General features: G+C 42.5%; 1 protein-coding gene across 1 annotated transcript; it reads left to right on the plus strand.

Moving 5' to 3' along the window:
• Positions 1–1,432: 1,432 nt before the first annotated feature.
• Positions 1,433–20,726, plus strand: mpp4a (MAGUK p55 scaffold protein 4a). The gene is made up of 19 exons (XM_066685932.1): positions 1,433–1,469; positions 2,217–2,338; positions 2,636–2,713; positions 2,808–2,891; positions 3,858–3,989; positions 6,752–6,833; positions 8,394–8,479; positions 9,142–9,213; positions 9,481–9,677; positions 9,814–9,940; positions 10,185–10,370; positions 10,491–10,515; positions 11,095–11,136; positions 11,278–11,451; positions 13,859–13,939; positions 14,485–14,578; positions 14,678–14,786; positions 14,887–15,021; positions 17,447–20,726. Exons 1-19 carry the CDS (start codon positions 1,442–1,444, stop codon positions 17,633–17,635), a joined length of 2,043 nt encoding a protein of 680 aa, XP_066542029.1. The 5' UTR covers positions 1,433–1,441; the 3' UTR covers positions 17,636–20,726.
• The last annotated feature ends 34 nt before the right edge of the window (positions 20,727–20,760 follow it).

Below are 20,760 nucleotides of genomic sequence, written 5' to 3' on the forward strand. Positions count from 1 at the left end.
ATTTTATAAGGTCTGGCTGATAAAACGTGCTGTATGTGAGAGCTATAATTCAGTCTCTCTCCTGTTCCGATTTTAATGATCCGGAGCGTTGGCCTTTTTTCTTCTAAAGTTAATGTTAAAGAGAAAAACTGCGCAGATGTAACTGGATGAACTCGTCAGAGAGTCTGTAACGGTCAGGTGTGTCCGTGTATTTGTGTCGTTATAGGGACGGAAGTGACGACTTTCAGGTTTTTTTTAAAATATAGAGCAGAAAGTGAAAGGCTCGTGTGACACAAACTCTTCCAAATACGAAGAAGAGGCTACGGTAAATGACCTTAACAAATTTCAACACATTTCTGTTCGAGGCTCCAGTAAAACACTGTGATGTGGAGCTCGGCTGAAAGTGGTGTAAGCAGAAAAAGTGTGTCCCATTTCTGCTCTGAGCTCTGACCCCTTGAACACTTGATCCCGGCGCGCCCCTTTTGCTCACCTACAACAACGTCATCATGCGTCATCGAAGTGCACACTTCAAGAAAGAAATTAGGGCGCTTTTTTTTTAAGAATTGGGACAGAGGGAATACTGTAGACGGCAAAATCCCGGACAGTTTTGGAATCCCGGCCCGACGCATTTTTAGGACCCGAAAAGAGGACATGTCCGGCGAAAAGAGGACGTCTGGTCACCCTAAACACTACAATATCATGCTTACTGCATTGCATCACACTCAGGACAACCTCATCTCCAAAATTTACAGTAGAAAGGGAATGACCTTGAGAGAATGAGAGACAATGAGAGAATTTCAAATGATGTTAAAATATGAAAAACTGCAGGTCAGGTGATGATCATTAAGCCTGGCCTTTTCAAGCGTGACACCTGTAGCAGTGTTAAATGTGCTGAATAACAGACCCATTTCCATAAAACACCTCAGTGTCGCAGTGCTACTTGTAGAGCAGTGTGTTGGAGCTGATGATGGATTAGGATGGACAGGAGGACCCCAGGTGACCTCAGCTGTTCTTTATGAAAAGAGGCCTGGGTCATCTGTTACCTAATGTGACTTTGGCATCATATTTAAAAGCTAAAAATATTACTGTGACAGAAGGTTTCGCCCAGTGATTCCGAGTAGGCTCCGTACCCACCGCGACCCTGAACAGGACGAGCGCTTACAGACAATGAATGAATGTATGAATAATGTAAATGGAAAATAGTGCTTTTATGTTTTCTGTGTAAAGATATTGAAGATATGCCCATGGTAGTACCACCACAACAATGAGCGTTACCACCCTGGTGACAGTTTGGTGCATCTTTACAAAGAGTGAGCTGTCTGCTACCCGTAATAAGGCCTACAAATACTGCACCTGTTCTGTATGTTCAGTGGTAGAAATGTGCTCTATTTCTATTTTTTTAAGACCCCAGAGATCCAGAAAACAAACACCTGCCATGAGGCAGTGTGTGGAGGAAGAGCCCATGACTCGAACCGGACTGCGAGAGAACGGTGAGAACAGACAAGCTTGGCTAATATAAAGTAAAGGAATTAGCTTAGCACAATGCTAATTGTTAAATGCTAAAGCAAGCATCTTTTCCAGATGTTTTCTAAATTCTCTCTCACCGGGTAAAAGCCATCTTAATACTAAGGTTTATTAGACTAGGCCATTGGTGTTTATCAGACTCTCTTTGTGTCTGAATATCTATCACAGTCACAACCAGGATTTACCCACATGTTTTTTCCCCCTCTTTTTGCTCTGTATTATTTATTTATTTTGTGAGTGTGAGTGAGTTTGAGAGAGAACAGTGGTATAGATTGTCACTGCGGAATGGAGCCTGTACCTAATGCACCAGAATACACAAAAACAAGGCCTGGTTTCATCAAGAGCACAAATATGACTCCTCAGAATTGACGCTGACTTCATTTTTATAAGAGAAATACATGTACACTGCTTGTCTCCCCATCTCCCTCCTTTTTGTATCCGTTGGTCTCTCTTTATTTCTCCCTCTTGCTCTTTTTCCCACCTCTTTCTTTCTTTCTCTCACTGTCTTTTTCTCCTCCTCAACTCTCAGTCTCTAACCCTCCCTTTCTCTCCCTTTTCCTAATATATCTAGCCCCCTCACTATGTCACTCTCTTCCTGTTTCTATTTTTTCTCCCTCTCCTCCTCTCTCGCCCCTGTCTCTGGTGCTTTTTCTCCTTTGATCCTATCTGATCCTTTCCTTTCCCACTCTCTCTGGCTCCTTCTCTCTGTGTAGGTCTGTCTAAGATCCTTGTGGATGTGATGCAGGAGGTGAGGATGTCCAGACATAAGGACAGTAATGGTGCGGACCTTCTCCACAGTCTGCTCAGTGCTCCCTGGCTCAACACTCTGCTGAGGGTCAGTCTTACATTGTCCAGTCAGTGCAGATTTACATCCGTGTTCCAGAGCACAGTTCATATTATTGCTCTACGCTCTTCAAATTAAAGGTGCAAAGGTTCATTTGAGTGATGCCGTGGGTTATTTATTAAAAGAGGAATGATATGTTTTTACAACCAGTATATCACAAAATATTTTTATAAACGTGAACAAAGTATGTAAACTGCTACTGACTTATGTTTTTGTCTGCCATACGTATGACAATAAAATGACATACACCTGTGCATGAGCTAACCCCAGCGCTAATCCCTCTACCAGGTGTATGAGTGTCTGCTGGAGTACAGGAGAACATCCCCCAATCCATGTCTCCCTTGTTCTTCAGCACTTTCTCAGGAGGTAAGAGGCCTCTCTCAGCAGCACAGATATAGCAGCAGGTCATATGCGCTTACAGCTGCTGACATCCCCCTTGTGCCCTCTGACCCTTCCACAGGTACAGGGTGCTACAAGGTCACTCACTGTCCCCTCCCCTGAGGCCCAGGAGCTCTACATGCTGTTGAAAGCACCTCATTTTCAGGTCTGCACTCTATACTGCTAAAGGTCTATGGCCACCTGCATTCCTTGAAGAAACATTGCAAGACTTGTTTTTCTGCATGGTTGCTATGTGGTTGCTGTGGTGTTTCTAAATCGTTGCTAGATGGTTGCTATGGTATCAGACGTGGTGATACATTTTTGATAGATGTCTGAAATACTACCCAATGCCTTAGGGATTTGCTGCAGTAACAGTCTCAGGTCTTCTACGAAGTCTGTAGACTAGACATTGGGAGATTTCAGTGAGGATTTGATGGCATTCAGCCATGAGTGTATTAGTGAGGTCAGATACTGATGTTGGAGGATTAGTTCTGGGTCACAAAAGCCACTTCAACTCATCCCAGAGGTACTGGATTGTACCCCCATCACTCCAGGAATGCTCTTCAAGGGCCCCAAAGCTTTACAATCCCCTAGAGGACACTCCACATTGGACAAGGTGACAGTAAACATATATGTAGAGTTTCAGTATAACTGAATGTCTTGAGTCTGATCTGAATTTACCCGTTACAAAGGCGTGTCTGCAAATATTTGGACATATTTATTTGGGCTTTGAGTGTATACAAAATGTTTTAAGTGCCGTTGCTTGTATTTTTAAGCCGTTGTTGTTTATTTGTAGTCACTCCAGTTCAGTTTATCCCAGAGGTACTGGATGGCACTCTAGAGAAAGCAGTTCAATTCAAAGCACCACAATACAATGTATAAAACAGCGAGGTATATACCCTTCTTGCTAAAATGTGGCTCTGGGGACTGTGACGTCAGGCTTATGCAGTTGCTCCAGTGCATTCATGCGTTAAAACCTGTTTTTAAAGCTCACTATATGGTAGTTAATAGTTTGCAGTTGAGCCATCGTGGCGTATTACAGTACTCTTGTTTCGTCCTTAGTGCTGCTCATTGGTTGCTTGGGAACTGAACATAAAGGTCCAAGGTGTTTACAGAGTTCCCTCATCCACAGGCTCTGCTCTCAGCCCATGATTTAGTGGCTCAGAAGGATTTCAGCCCAGTCCTGCCCGCTCTCCCGGATGACCTTCCTGAAGATGAGGAAGCCATGAGGATAGTCTGCCTTGTGAAGAACAAGCAGCCTCTGGTGAGCACCGTCAGACTTTTCTCTTGCTCCAGAGGCCTGACATATGCTTGTAATTCTCTAAGAGTCTTGCTTCAATAACAGGTTATTACTTGATTAGAGTGAGAGCTGTAATGTGTTTGCAGTTTTGTGCACTGCACGTCCATTTTCTCATTGCATTGCAACACACTGCATTGGTTTCCTCCCCACATGGGCCACTCTGATTTATGGAAATGAAATGAACAACGCAGCCCCCATCTGCAGCAGCCTTGCGATGGTCCACTTCAGAGGCTTTTCCACAAGTGGGATGGGCTGAGGATGCCCACCTTGGTGAGACCTGTGAGCTCAGATGGCTGTTTCTTGCTCCAGGTCTCAGGGGGTGTATCCGAGAGCCCTCCCACTGTCCAGCACCAATCACTGCCCAGCTTCCCTTCCACTAGCCACTGCAGCCTGTGTCTTTGTAAAGGCCAGCTCCTAGGAGGAGGACTGAACCCGTCTGCTCCCGCCATCTGCAGCTCAGTGTCTAGGGGTAAGAGAGCAGAAGAGATGGGACAGCATGGGACATTGTGTCATTGATTCATGGCTGCTTTTCTTTTCCTAACGTGTCTTTCATCTGAGTGGCCTTACTGTCTTTATGACAGTGCTACACATTCATTCAAATGCATTTTCCTTAACTGATTTTTCCTCAAATGAAACCATTTATATGGGATTTCTTAGTTAAAATATTAATCTCTTTGGCACACAGTTATTTTTAAGCTTGGTAGAGTGCTGATGGCTCATAGAAGAGCTATCTTTAGTTACTTACAAGACCTTTAGATGGTCTGGTATGGTCAGGGTTGATGGCTCTTCACATGTATGATATAATACTCTATATTAGTGTTTACTATTTCCCTGTGCTGCTGAATATGTTCCTGATTTAAGTCTATCGTATTAACTCTTTTGTTCTCACGCCCCTCATCTCCACGCTGCCGCCCTCCGGTCCACTACTCCAGACCATCAGGACCGCTCAGACCTCCTGCTCATCTCATCAAACCCTGAACTGGTCAAGCCACAGAGCCTGGACAAACATACATCCAATATTCAGATTATGGCCCTCAGCATGGAACACAGCAGCAGTAACATAAACAACCTGAGACACAGGATGGTGGCAGTGACTGAGGAGATGACAGTGTGGAGGAAATTGCTCTAGCCCTTAGTCTACTAATGTGGTAGTGGACAAAATGCACAGCCTCATCACATCCAGCATGACACTTCAACTGACCCAAGATCCTGTGCCTTATGATGCTCTAGAAGTGGCCACTGCACACTCCTCACAGACAGTCACCCGGAGGAAACCCACACGGACACAGGGAGAACACACCACACTCCTCACAGACAGTCACCCGAAGGAAACCCACACGGACACAGGGAGAACACACCACAATCCTCACAGACAGTCACCCGGAGGAAACCCACGCAGACACAGAGAGAACACACCACACTCCTCACAGACAGTCACCCAGAGGAAACCCACACAGACACAGAGAGAACACACCACACTCCTCACAGACAGTCACCCAGAGGAAACCCACACAGACACAGAGAGAACACACCACACTCCTCACAGACAGTCACCCGGAGGAACCCCATGCAGACACAGGGAGAACACACCACACTCCTCACAGAGAGTCACCCGGAGGAAACCCACGCGGACACAGAGAGAACACACCACACACCTCACAGACAGTCACCTGGAGGAAACCCACGCAGACACAGAGAGAACACACCACACTCCTCACAGACAGTCACGCGGAGCAGGACTCGAACCCACAACCTCCAGGTCCCTGGAGCTATATGACTGCGACACTACCTGCTGCACCACCGTGCTGCTTGCCACCAAAACAGATCATACGTTATCAAGACCAGCAAATGTGGTTAAAGTACCTCATGTCCATCACCAGGTCTTTGGAAACCATGCCATATTTTCTCTTCCTTCTTCATCACCATCTTCTTCCTCCACTAGAATCTAGCTCTTTAGGCTCCAGCATTGAAAAGGTCCTGACCTCACAGTAGCCTTCCTTCTCCTGGACAGGAAGCAGCATCAAAGCAGTAGTCTCTACAGCTGTCAAAGGACACTCTTTCCTCTCTAATGGTTCAACAGTGTCAAGGCTGAATGATGACTGTGGAACAATAGGCTTCCTCTCAGCAGGAAATGCAAGTCAAAGAAGAAATGATTGAGGCTGATTTCTTACTGTTATGTCTTTCTCTTTTCTGACCTCAGCTGACACTAATAGCTGTCCTGACATTACTCACCACTTCAGCTCATTTTTAATAGCACCTTTGTATGGTTTTCTTTTAGTTTTATTCTGTGAGTCATCTTTTCTTTCATTTCAGTATCAACTGATATCCATAACATTTCATTCGGTGCTGTTTCATTTTCTGTCATGGCCTAGGAATTCGGTCTTTATCATTCTTCCAATCCTGTTTCACTTTAAATGTTTTAAATTCACAAACCACACACACACATATATCAAAATGCTCCACAGGGGTGCTGTTCACTTCCACACACCAGTGACACCATGTGTCTTTGTAATTAATTTTACATTTTCTTTCGTTCTGCTTGATGTTACTTATGGAGACTTTCATTTCTAACTTCATCATACTTACTTTTCATTCTAGTGCAGGTTTGATGTGTGAATAGTTCCCGGCATGTTTTCATTGTCACTACTTAAAGTTACTAAAAACTGTTGTAAAAAATGCCTCTAACAAGTCATAAATTATTCATTCTGTTTTCTTTGATTTGACAGGGAGCGACTATTAAAAAGGATGAGAAAACAGGAGAGATCTTTATTGCAAGGGTGATACATGGAGGACTAGCAGATCGCAGTGGTGAGTGTCTCATTTATCTCATGTGTTTTCTGTCTTTGTAAGCATGTGCAGGACATTAAAATAAACTGGAAATATTACGCTCATTTTATTGAAGCTGCAATACAAAAAAAAACAAAAGAAAAAACATGGACGACCTGACAGAAAACAACTGCAGGCAAGTGGGTGAAGCACAAACTCTGAGTCTATGAAGCCATTTCGTCGTAGCACTGTCTGGCTGAAATAACTGTAGAGGTCCCAGGAAAAGATATTGTCTCGACAGCAGCTTGTCTCTCTCTAAAAACCAATGTTTACTTCCACTTCAATGTAATCTCACATATGTAAGGCACACTTTCTATAGTCACTAACGTTAGGGTGACCAGGCGTCCTCTTTTACCCGGACATCATCTCTTTTTTAGACTTAAAAAATGTCCGGGCTGAATTTCACAAACGTCCGGGATTTTGTTTTTCTAGAACTTACATAGAACTTCGAGAAGTTTCGTTCACAAACTAGTCCCGCCCTCCCCTACTCCGATTGGTTCGCTTGAGTGAGAAGGGGGCGTGGTGAAGTAACCTAAAATCTTCTGATTAGACGGTCTGACTGTAGAGCTACCGTTATTGGTCGATAACCTTCTCTGTAAACATTTAATTGGTCAGTAGTCCTTGTTTACGTCAGGCAAAGCTCATGTACCTTCCCTCATCTCGAGCAGCTATGCCGAAACGTAAATGTAAGTTCTCGGATGAATTAAAAAATAAATTCCCATGTTTTCCCATGTGTAGCAAATAAAGGTGTAAAGGACCTAAAAGCACACAGCGAGGGGCGAGAGCTCATCTGAGATGAACTTCGACCCAGTGAACTTGTTAGCATTTCAGCACAGAAAGGATTTATGACTTTTGCCTTGTGTAATAGTTTCAGCATTTCTTCTGTAACAGTGGAATATATTATGTAAAAAGTTTTTAAAATTTTACATTGAACAGTTTAAATGTAATTTTTTTTAACTGTTTGACAAATATCTCACATAGTTTGGCACAAAGTAGTTGGCCACAATCTTTGCCCGCAAAAAGTGAGCCTTTGGTGTCGAAGCTCCTTTGGTAAACTTTGACGATACCAGCTCCCAGTATGCTCAGCAGCCATCGTTATTGTTAGTTTGGGCTTTTTTAGGAGTATTTTTGTAGTAATTGTATTGTTCCTGGGTGAGCATGTTTTTATATGTGTTGGTATCATTAGGAAGATTTGGGTGGCGGTGAATAAGGGCTTTGCCAGTCCTTGCATACATTAAGCCAAAAATACTGCTTGTTCACTTACTCCCTTCTGCCTAGTGCCCTTGTTAGGGCACTTAAATAAAAGTTACTTTACCTCCAGTGAGATCACTGTATTTTGAAATTTTCTATATAAACTTTGCTCTTATTTTTGCCTCAGTCCTAACTTTTTTGGAATATGTAGCAGGTATAAAATATAAAATTTCTTTATATTTACAAAATAAAACCGAGTTGTTCAGTGAAACTGAACAGTAGGGAGTATAATGGAGTTAAAAGAGTAATGCATGGTGTGTGTGTGTGTGTGTGTGTGTATCTATGTTTTAGGGCTCCTCTATGCTGGTGATAAGCTAGTGGAGGTGAATGGAGAGCCAGTGGAGGGTCTGGAGCCTATGCAGGTTATTCAGATTCTGGTAAGAAAAAAACAATCCTTTATTGTAAGTAAGTAAAGTAAGTGAGTAAAGAAAGTAAGTAAAATAAGTAAGTAAATAAAGATCTAGAGTAAGTAAAGTAAGTAAGTAAAGTATGTAAATGAAGTAAGTAAAGTAAGTAAGTAAAGAAAGTAAGTAAAGTAAGTAACTTAAGTAAAGTATGTAAATTAAGTAAGTAAAGTAAGTTAAGTAAAGTAAGCAGGTAAGTAAATTAAGTAAGAAAGTAAGTAAAGTAAGTAACGTAAGTAAAGTAAGCAAGTAAGTAAGTAAAGTATGTAAATTAAGTAAGTAAAGTAAGTTAAGTAAAGTAAGCAGGTAAGAAAGTAAGTAAAGTAAGCAAGTAAGTAAGTAAAGTATGTAAATTAAGTAAGTAAAGTAAGTAAGCAGGTAAGTAAGTAAAGTTAAGTAAGTAAAGAAAGTAACTAAAGTAAGTAAGCAGGTAAGTAACTAAAGTAAGTAAGTAAGTAAAGTATGTAAATTAAGTAAGTAAAATAAGTTAAGTAAAGTAAGCAGGTAAGAAAGTAAGTAAAGTAAGCAAGTAAGTAAGTAAAGTATGTAAATTAAGTAAGTAAAGTAAGTAAGTAAGTTAAGTAAGTAAGTATTGTTTTTAGCTTTATTTTTCCTCACATAGACACTCTTTATAGGTGAATTCTCAAGGAACTATCCTGTTCAAGGTGATCCCTAGCTCGCCTCAACCTGCCACCAGCCAAGCAACTGTAAGTACAACTGCAGGTTAATCTGACTTCACCCCTAAGGTAAAGCACCTTTACTAATATAGATCCTTCCACATTAAAGTGTACAGGCCCCGAGTCAGCAGGACACAATGACAGCAGTCCACATATTTAAATTGCAGCCCTTAAGATATCAAAGTTGAAGACGTACATAGCTGGGCATCATTTACCTTTGTTTGTTCCCTCTTTTAGAAGTATGTGTCATCTCTGGCACAGTATTATAACGTTTTACTTCCTTTGTTTTATACCTAGCTGTACATGAGAGCTATGGTGGACTACAATCCACGGCAGGACCCTTCTATCCCCTGCCCGGATGCAGGCATGGCCTTTAGAAGGGGGGACCTGTTGGAAGTCGTTGACCAAAGAGACGTTCAGTGGTGGCAGGCCAGGCTTATACACAGTGCTACAGCCTGTGCAGGTCTCATTCCATCTACCAGTCATTTCAGAAGGTGAGAGAGAGAAATACAATCTCCAGTATTTCTTGGTATGGCACTCTCTTTTGTATAATATTACATTATCAATTGCTGCAAGGTTGATATTCTGATCCTTTTGTGTTTTTTGCCTCCTTATGTTTGCTCTGTGTAGCAAAAAGAGGGAGCTCTGGTGGTCCCAGCCTTACCAGGCCCCCACATGTATAAAACACTGTAAGCTGATCCTTAACATATACACACACACACACATTGAATATGGCACTACACCAGTGTGTGCAGTGGTATGACATTTAACATAGTAAGGTTTTGACTCTTGGTCGACTTCCCTTTCTCACTGTTAATCACGCATTAAGCAGCAATTACCTTTGCATCTTGACATGATGACAGCAGTCAGTCTGTTTTTTTGTTTTATTTTGTTGCATCCCTTAATCTTGTCTATGGGCAGTGAGTGCAGCTGATGTGGGTACGTACGAGTTAGCTTTCCCTGTGGAATGTTATTGTGATTTTTCTTTGTGAAGTAAGTAGATTTCTCCCTTACTGCACAAGCTACATTTTATAAGGTCTATGTCTCTGTGGCATGAAAAGAAAATTGTGGAATTAAAATACATGATTCTCCTGATCGAGATCATAACTGAAGAACACGTCTGCTATATTTTTTTTCATCTGAAGGAGAGGAAGAAGAGGATTTTGAAGAGAACTATGCAGAAGCAGGTGATCACTTCATGCTACATCTTCATTACTGAATAATCCCAATGTAACGGACAATTCAAAAACAGGGTTTATGTTCAGGCTTTGTACAGTACGTCATTTTAATTATTTATTCTTTTTCAGAGGAAGAAGCTTTTGAAATTGGTAGGTAAGTCTTTTTATATGCAACCTGAGAAGCCTTTAACGACTGTTTTATAGCTGCTGTCAAGTTTGAACTGGAGGTCTTGTGTTCTTTATAGTGTATAGTGTTTTGACCTTGCTTTTTTCCGGCTCTTTCTCTCCTCTCACTCACCCAGTTAAAGATGTTATTGATGTAACAGAATTAGCAGTTAGCATTCTTCTCCAAGTGTATTTAGCTGTCCAGTGAAGTTGTGTGTGTTATAAGTATGTAACTACAAGAGTTTACACTAGATAATATACTGTATTTATCAATGTACCATCGTCAGTGTTTATTTAACTACATTTTTTATGCTTTAAGATTTAATCACTTTCAAAATTCAAGTAATTCTTGATACTAATATTAAATTAATTTATTTGGCGATAATATTAATATATGTATGATACCTGTGAAGTCACATTAGACTTGCATATGAGAATGAACTTAACCTTTATCTGATATAAAGCTAGTTTTATATTAAACACATGGATTCCAAGTTGTTCATCAGTAGTTTATGGTGAGTGTGTTTTGCTGTTGTTTCTGACCTTCTCTTCCACTGTTCTGTTCTAGAGGAGGGTGAACATGGTAGACATATGGAGGGCTTTTATATTGGTATGTATTTTTAATTATTTGGCATCGATTTAACAAATAAAATGAAAAAAATAAAATAGAGGTAATTATCACACAAACTCATTGCTGCTGAAGATGTAGTGACTGTGGTTCAGAGTGTAACAGGTCGTGTGCTGTGTGTAGCTGGGTTCAGACACAGTCTAAGGTTGTGGAGGAGGAAAGGTCCCAGTAGGAGGAGACAGTCCTGCCACTCCTGTGCTCCCAGCAGCTGCCACAGTGCCTCCTCCAGCCCCTACGAGGAGATCCTCCACTACCAGCGCAACCCCAGAGAGACCCCTCGCCTCATTGTCCTCACTGGTAAAAGTGCTCTTATTATTTGATTTTCCATATTTGTCCTGTTTTTCAAGTATATTGCGAACTACAAGATGTTCCTAAATAAACATCCCTTAAAATGTTTAAAAAATGTTTAAATTGTTTTTGGGGGTATTTTTTGGCAAGCTATTATTCGTACAACTTGTATATTTTGTGGAATACACGCCATTCTATATACTAATTTAAAGCTTTAAATAATTATTATAATATTATACAAAAACTGCAGTTTGAAGAGAGTGATATTATTGATTTACTGGCGCAGCAGGTAGTGTCGCTGTCACACAGTTCCAGGGCCCTGGGATTGTGGGTTCAAGTCCCGCCTCGGGTGACTGACTGCGAGGGGTTTGGTGTGTTCTCTCTGTGTCTGTGTGGGTTTCCTCCGGGTGACTGTCTGTGAGGGGTTTGGTGTGTTCTATCTGTGTCTGTGTGGGTTTCCTCCGGGTGACTGTCTGTGAGGAGTGTGGTGTGTTCTCTCTGTGTCTGTGTCGGTTTCCTCCAGGTGACTGTCTGTGAGGGGTTTGGTGTGTTCTCTCTGTGTCTGTGTGGGTTTCCTCCAGGTGACTGTCTGTGAGGGGTTTGGTGTGTTCTATCTGTGTCTGTGTGGGTTTCCTCCGGGTGACTGTCTGTGAGGAGTGTGGTGTGTTCTCTCTGTGTCTGTGTGGGTTTCCTCCGGGTGACTGTCTGTGAGGAGTGTGGTGTGTTCTCTCTGTGTCTGTGTGGGTTTCCTCCAGGTGACTGTCTGTGAGGAGTTTGGTGTGTTCTATCTGTGTCTGCGTGGGTTTCCTATGGGTGACTGTCTGTGAGGAGTGTGGTGTGTTTTCCCTGTGTCTGCATGGGTTTCCTCCAGGTGACTGTCTGTGAGGGGTTTGGTGTGTTCTCTCTGTGTCTGTGTGGGTTTCCTCCAGGTGACTGTCTGTGAGGGGTTTGGTGTGTTCTATCTGTGTCTGTGTGGGTTTCCTCCGGGTGACTGTCTGTGAGGAGTGTGGTGTGTTCTCTCTGTGTCTGTGTGGGTTTCCTCCGGGTGACTGTCTGTGAGGAGTGTGGTGTGTTTTCCCTGTGTCTGCGTGGGTTTCCTCCGGGTGACTGTCTGTGAGGAGTTTGGTGTGTTCTATCTGTGTCTGCGTGGGTTTCCTATGGGTGACTGTCTGTGAGGAGTGTGGTGTGTTCTCCCTGTGTCTGCATGGGTTTCCTCCGGGTGACTGTCTGTGAGGAGTGTGGTGTGTTTTCCCTGTGTCTGCGTGGGTTTCCTCCGGGTGACTGTCTGTGAGGAGTTTGGTGTGTTCTATCTGTGTCTGCGTGGGTTTCCTATGGGTGACTGTCTGTGAGGAGTGTGGTGTGTTTTCCCTGTGTCTGCGTGGGTTTCCTCCGCATGACTGACTGTGAGGGGTTTGATGTATTCTATCTGTGTCTGCGTGGGTTTCCTCTGGGTGACTGTCTGTGAGGAGTGTGGTGTGTTCTCCCTGTGTCCGCGTGGGTTTTCTTCTGGTGACTGTCTGTGAGGAGTGTGGTGTGTTCTCTCTGTGTCTGCGTGGGTTTCCTCCTGGTGACTGTCTGTGAGGAGTGTGGTGTGTTCTCCCTGTGTCCGCGTGGGTTTCCTCCTGGTGACTGTCTGTGAGGAGTGTGGTGTGTTCTCCCTGTGTCCGCGTGGGTTTCCTCCGGGTGATCTGGTTTCCTCACACAGTCCAAAAACACACGTTGGTAGGTGGATTGACTACTCAAAAGTGTCCGTAGGTGTGAGTGAATGTGTGAGTGCGTGTCGCGCTGTGAAGGACTGGCGCCCCCTCGAGGGTATGTTCCCACCTTGTGCCCAGTGATTTTTGGTAGGCTCTGGACCCACCGCGACCCTGAACTAGATAAGGGTTACAGACAATGAATGAATGGACTTTAATGTAAAAATTTTAACTAAACTGAAATCAAATAAGATATGGGTTACTTGTAGGAAATGGAAATGTATATTTAAAAAAAAAACGTAACTAAGTTAACAAAAGAGTTTCTGTAACTAGAATTTCTGAAAATTATTAATAAATATAGAAAAACAAATACTGAGAAACATAAATTCCCCAATCCACAAAAACCTGTTCATTGCTACATACAAATTTATGAGCTGATGATCCTAAATAGGTCTGGAATTACTTGGATTTGTGAGATGCAGAAATACCAACCAATTTCTAATACAGGACCCTGGAAGGTGTTGTAAATATCCCTGCAGTTTTCTAGCAAGGAAAGCCATTTTCCCAAATTGAAAGTGTATATGTTCAATATATAAACAAAAAAAAACAGTAACTTAATTGCTGATATGACTGGAAATTAAAAATTAACAGTGCTCTTTTAATTTTGCATGTGATTGTACTATGTCTAACATCTGTGTGTGGTGTATCTTGCTAATTTTCAGGTCCATCAGGAGTAGGAGTAAATGAATTGCGCAGCAGGCTGATCAAAATTAACCCCAAAACCTTTCAAGGCCCCATACCCTGTAAGTGCCTCCACTTCCTGCTTTGTTTGGTATGAAATATATACCTTGTTGTACACTGATGGTGCAACAAAATAACTATAAATACACTATCTAAATGCCTGTGTCTGCCACAGTTGTTGCAGGAAGTAAGTCAACTAAAAGAAATCATTGAGTTGGTACATTTTATTCATGAGGGCAACTATGTACACATCTACCAAGCATCCCTGCAATCTCAGGATATTTTTGAGATTTCAGTGGCTTAGTACAAGCAAACAAGCCTTAGATCTCTGTGCGTAATTATGTGGCAGTTGGAGGGCTGTGAAACTCACTGCCACTGCACTATAAATCAATATAATCATGCTCTCTGTATTGATGAATCAGTCTGAAGAACAAATCTGGGTTTGGGTTAATTACAGCAAACTTAGGTGGAAGAAGGTTGATAATGTGTGGCTGTTCTTCAGAGTTTAACAGCATGGGTTTCACAACTCCATGGTTTATGTAGGTGTTGTGGTCTTGTGAACTGAATGATAATTGAATCTGAATGGTAAATGTCAATTTTTCTGCAGACACTACACGACCCTGTAAAAGTGGAGAAGTGAATGGACGAGAATATCACTTTATTACCAAGGAGCTGTTTGAATATTTAATGGTTAACCACAAGTATGTGTACAGTTTCTAACTTTATTGTGTTGCACTGTCTTTTGTACACTTTCTAATTGCTGCTGTTGATGCGTACATTTGTTTGTTGAACTGATGCAGATTTATTGAATATGGGGAGCACAAGGGTCACCTATATGGAACCTGCTACGACTCCATTAAAAACGTGTTGGACAGTGGAAAAAACTGCATCATCGACATCGAACCTCATGTTAGTGCATTAATGAACCTAAGAAGTTAATATATAGCTCCCTTTGTTTACAGTTACACATAAAGTTGATAATGACCCTGTGATTGTATGTTTATTGTAGTGCATCCAAGCTGTGAGAACTAAGATGCTGAAGCCCTATATCATCTTTGTGAAACCGCCATCAGTAGAGCGCATGAAGTTAACAAGGAGAGATGCCAAGTTTATAGCCTGCAGCTACTTCAAGAAGACTTTCAGAGTAAGAACACAGTCTCATAATCGGTTCAGTGACTGTACAGACCCTTGTTTGGATCTTACATAAACTGTGTGATTACAAATACATGGTGCTTGCTCTTTTGTGCCTTGTTTGTTGTACATTAAAAAAAAAAACATACAATTAAAGGCTATGTTCACAGTTTTAATCAAAGAAAATACGTTTAGTAAAATTCTGAGGATGTTTTCTCATCATTGGCTAAATCTGCTCTCAGTTTTGTTGCCTGAAACCCTAGTGTTAGTAAACGAGTAAAAGACAAAGTAGCTCTGATCCGAGGTGAGGATATTTCGTTATTCCTGCTCCATAGTTGTGTATAATTTATAATAATATTGATTTATTTTTGCTGGAGATGAAATTGACTTTAAATTTGAAAGAGCACTAACTTCGTGAAATTAAACACAGACTGAAATTGCTACAGGGTGGCACAGTGGCGCAGCAGGTGGTGTCGCAGTCACACAGCTCCAGGGACCTGGAGATTGTGGGTTCGATTCCCGCTCCGGGTGACTGTCTGTGAGGAGTGTGGTGTGTTCTCCCTGTGTCCGCGTGGGTTTCCTCCGGATGACTGTCTGTGAGGAGTGTGGTGTGTTCTCCCTGTGTCCGCGTGGGTTTCCTCCGGGTGACTGTCTGTGAGGAGTGTGGTGTGTTCTCCCTGTGTCTGCGTGGGTTTCCTCCGGGTGACTGTCTGTGAGGAGTGTGGTGTGTTCTCCCTGTGTCTGCGTGGGTTGCCTCCGGGTGACTGTCTGTGAGGAGTGTGGTGTGTTCTCCCTGTGTCTGCGTGGGTTTCCTCCGGGTGCTCCGGTTTCCTCCCAAAAGCACACGTTGGTAGGTGGATGTGGAAAGTGTCCATAGGTGTGTGTGTGTGAGTGAATGTGTGTGTGTCTGTGTTGCCCTGTGAAGGACTGGCGCCCCCTCCAGGGTGTATTCCCGCCTTGCGCCCAATGATTCCAGGTAGGCTCTGGACCCACTGCGACCCTGAACTGGATAAGGGTTACAGATAATGAATGGATGAATGAATGATTTCTGAGATCCAGAAGTCCACTATCACCAACACAAAGGATACAAACAACACAGAAAGGGAGAACAGGAGTAGTTACTTGGCTCAGGGGACACACTGTTTGAACACAGAGTGTAGTCATCCTCTATCTGCGTGATGCAAGTGCAGTGCTGGTACAAATCAGTGCTCTGCACCGGCGCATATGAGCACAGTTCACCGGTGTGTGGGCAATAAAAACAGATGTTCTGCCTCGACCAGGAACATGGAAAATCAGGCTCCTGCATGCGACAGAGCCATAGCGAACCAAGGGGCCCTCTTTGCAGTAGTTAGCAGCTCATTCAAATTTCCTATTACATCTTAAATAAACATTGTGTTTTAAAACAGGTAAAGGTAAATAATACAGCAAAAAGTAAATAAACTACTGTGTAAATGCCCTGAATGAAAAAAAAAAAAACAACAGAGCATGACGGTAACCTTACAAGTTTAATTTAGAGCACCTTTTTAAGGTAGAATGGGAAATCTGAATAATGAACTATAACCTCAGCATGTCTTTAAACGCAGAGAAAGCAGCCTCGTGTGTTAAAGCAGTGTGTAACTACAACAGCATTTAAGGTGGAATGTGAGAATTCATTCTCCCAGTCCCCACACGGCATTGAGTAAAGCAAGAATTCCCCACATTAGTGAGGAAAGGAGTCACTGACCCAGGAGAGCATTTCTAGAAGAATAATTGTGAGCTCAGGGTCCTGTTGCAGCCTTTCAGCAGAACTGGAATATTGGAAAAGTCAGTCCAGCTTTGATTCCTGTCTGTGTGGAGTTTGGTGTGTTCTCCCAGTGTTTGCGTGGGTTTCCTCCAGGTGCCAGGTGCTTCTGTTTCCACCCACGGTCCAAAAACACGTTGGTAGGTGGATTGGTGACTCAAAATTGTTTGTAGGTGTGGGTTTGTGAGTGAATATGTGTGTGTGTGTGTCATCTTGTAAAGGTCTGTAAAGGTTTTCCCACCTTACACCTTAGTGATTCCTGATTGGCTCTGGACACTGAACTGGATGAGTGGTTACAGACAATGAGTGAATGAAAATAATGAATGTTTGGTAAATGATATCCGCCATCTTGCTTAGAGAAAGCTTTGAGGGCAGTGCCAGTCTTGTTGGGGAGGGCAAAACGTGTGTGGGGAGGACCCAGGTTTCCAGAGGGTGGGACTATATGCAGTCACGAGGGTGGAACAGCAAAACAGAGCTTTCTCTGCTCAGGACACCGTAACTCCAGTACAGCTTTACACTGAAATGAGTCTTGGATGCTATATAAATGTCTAAATTCTCAAATGTTCACCTTGAAAAACCTTTATTTTTAATCATGTAATTCTGTGTCTGCATAGTTTAGCTAAACTACCTCTCAGTTCTTTCCCTCTTTCTGACCCAGGATGAGGATTTTGTGAAGATTGAAGAGGCAGGCAGGATGATGGAGGCTCAGTACAGTCAGTTTTTTGACTCTGTGATAGTAAATGACAGACTGCAACACGCCTGCATGGATCTCTTTACAGCAATCCAGCACGCTCAGGAGGAGCCCCAGTGGATACCGGCCAACTGGATCAGCCTTGATGAACCCTGATACACACACTAAAACACTCTGAAACACAGATACACATTCTGACAGATGTTTATATATATATATACACATTAGTGTTTGATTTTTTTTACAGGTTTATTGCAGATGATTATGCACTTCATTTTTGTTTACAGTGGATGCTATTTTCTTTTCTCTGCCTCTAGTCTTAAAAAAATTCTGAAAAGAACAATGAATGTAAATTAAGCATTATAGCCTTTGGTATAATTGTTGTTATGTTATGTTTATGTAAATGTATTCTTCTTGTCCAGTTGAAGCCTTGCTACGTTTTTTTTTTTTATTGCGGGGAAAGCAAATTATAGTGGGGGAAAATAAGTATTGGATACACTGTGGATTTTGCAAGTTTTCCCACCTACAAAGAATGGAGAGGTCTGTCATTTTTATCGTGGGTTCACTTCAACTGTGGGACACAGAAATTTAAAAAAATCATCCAGAAAACGACATTGTGTGACTTTTAAATAATTTATTTGCATTTTATTGCATGAAATACAGGGGTTGGACAATGAAACTGAAACACCAGTAAGACCATGTGCATCCAATGGTTCAAACATTGTGTCCTGAAGGCGGTGCCGTGTATCAGGACGACAACGCACCAATACACACAGCAAGACTGGTGAAAGACTGGTTTGATGAACATGAAAGTGAAGTTGAACATCTCCCATGGCCTGCACAGTCACCAGATCTAAATATTATTGAGCCACTTTGGGGTGCTTTGGAGGAGCGAGTCAGGAAACGTTTTCCTCCACCAGCATCTTGAGAGACCTGGCCACTATCCTGCAAGAAGAATGGCTTAACATCCCTCTGACCACTGTGCAGGACTCGTATATGTCATTCCCAAGACGAACTGACGCTGTATCGGCCGCAAAAGGAGGCCCTACACCACACTAATAAACTATTGTGGTCTAAAACCAGGTGTTTCACTTTCATTGTCCAACCCCTGTAAGTGTTTGATACAATAGAAAAGAGAACTTAATATTTGGTACAGAGACTTTTGTTTGCAGTTACAGAGGTCAGATGTTTCCTGTAGATCTTGTTTGCACGCACTGCAGAGATTTCAGCCTCCATACAGATCCTCTCGAGATCCTTCAGGTTTCAGGCCTGTCGCTGGGCAACATTGAGTTTCAGCTCCCTCCAAATATTTTCTATTGGGTTTAGGCCTGAAGACTGGCTCGGCCACTTCAGGATCTTGAAATGCTTCTTACGGAGCCACTCCTTAGTTGCCCTGGCTGTGTGTTTCGGGTCATTGTCGTTCTGACCTTTCTCAAAATCATCCTGACCCCACGAGGTGAGATCTTGCATAGAGCCCCAGACCGAGGAACATTGACAGCCATCTTGGGTTTCTTCCATTTTCTAATAATTGCACCAACAGTTGTTGCCTTCTCTCCAAGCTGCTTGAATATTGCCCTGTAGCCCATCCCAGCCATGTGCAGTTCCACAATTCTGTCCCTGGTGTCCTTAGACAGCTCTTTGATCTTGGGCATGTTGGAGTGTGATTGATTGAGTGTGTGGACAGGTGTCTTTTATACAGGTAACGAGTTCAAACAGATGCAACTAATACAGATAATTAGTGCAGAGTAGGAGGGCTTCTTAAAGAAAAAAGGTCTCTGAGAGCCAGGTGATCAAATGTCACTTTTGTCACTTTGGGTCCAAAAGTGACAAGAAATAAATTATTAGATTTAATTTTAAATCTAGCTAACTTTCCAGTTAAACCTGGTTCAGCAGCAAAAAATCTTGGTGTCATAATTGACCCGGATCTATCATTTGATCAACACATAGGTAGTATCACTAGGACAGCTTTTTTGCATCTTCGCAATATTGCTAAGATTAGAAATGCCTTATCCCTCCAGGACGCAGAAACATTAGTACATGCCTTTATTACTTCAAGGCTTGACTACTGTAACGCACTACTGTCAGGATGCACCAGCAGCAATTTAAGAAAACTTCAACTAGTTCAAAATGCTGCAGCTAGGGTCCTCACTAAAACTAGAAAATTTGAACATATCAGCCCAGTTTTATCATCACTTCATTGGCTGCCTGTTAAATTCCGCATTGACTACAAAATTTTGTTATTAACATATAAAGCTCTACATGGGCTTGCTCCTGAATATCTTCAAGATACAATTTCCTATTATGAGCCTCCACGTTCACTCAGATCACAGAATACTGGATTTTTAAATGTTCCCAGAATTCAGAAGGCCTCAGCTGGGGGAAGAGCCTTTTCTTATAAAGCCCCCCAACTCTGGAATGATCTTCCAAAAAATGTTCGGGACTCAGACACAGTCGCAATCTTCAAATGTAGGCTAAAAACTCATTTGTTTAGTTTATCATTTGGTAGCTAATGCTCCCCCATAGATAAAGGCGGCAGATCCGGGGGGTCCATGGACACAGGGAATTATAGTAAACTGAGACGCTGGTGTCGTCCCGCCGCTTCTCGCGATCACTCAGGTTTGTTGACGGTGGAGCGGAGGGATGCCAGTGTTTCAGGATGCTCCCGTGTCTGTGTGTCCTCCTGGTTCTCTCCTTTTAGTTAATGCTGTCATAGTCAGATCTGCCGGAGTCATTAGCCACACACTGGAAATTTTCATATTTTCTACTTTACAAACACAAAACAGTTCAAAACTAATTCCATCCCTTTACATCTTTCCGAGTAAACGACTGCACACCTGTCCGTCTGGACACTGATGGATGACTGTCGAGATCCTCCTCCACGCTTCAGACCAGCTGCCCACGCTCCAGCAACCACCAAGTGCCTTGAAGCTGTCCCTACACTGAAGTTCTCATGGACTACTAACTATCATCACCAGTAGATTGACCAGAGGAGGATGGGTCACCCCTTGTGAGCCTTGGTTCCTCCCAAGGTTTCTTCCTCAGCTGGGGGAGTTTTTCCTTGCCACTGTCGCCCCTGGCTTGCTCACCTGAGGGTTTTACATTTGTCTTTACATTTCATGTCAAATCTTGTCTTACTGGAATTCTGTGAAGCTGCTTTGTGACAACATCAGTTGTGAAAAGCGCTATATAAATAAATTTGATTTGATTTGATTTGATCAAATACTTATTTCATGCAATAAAATGCTAATTAATTATTTAAAAATCATACAATATGATTTTCT

This window comes from Hoplias malabaricus, chromosome 12 (genome assembly GCF_029633855.1).
Source record: "Hoplias malabaricus isolate fHopMal1 chromosome 12, fHopMal1.hap1, whole genome shotgun sequence".
Taxonomy (NCBI): Eukaryota; Metazoa; Chordata; class Actinopteri; order Characiformes; family Erythrinidae; genus Hoplias; species Hoplias malabaricus.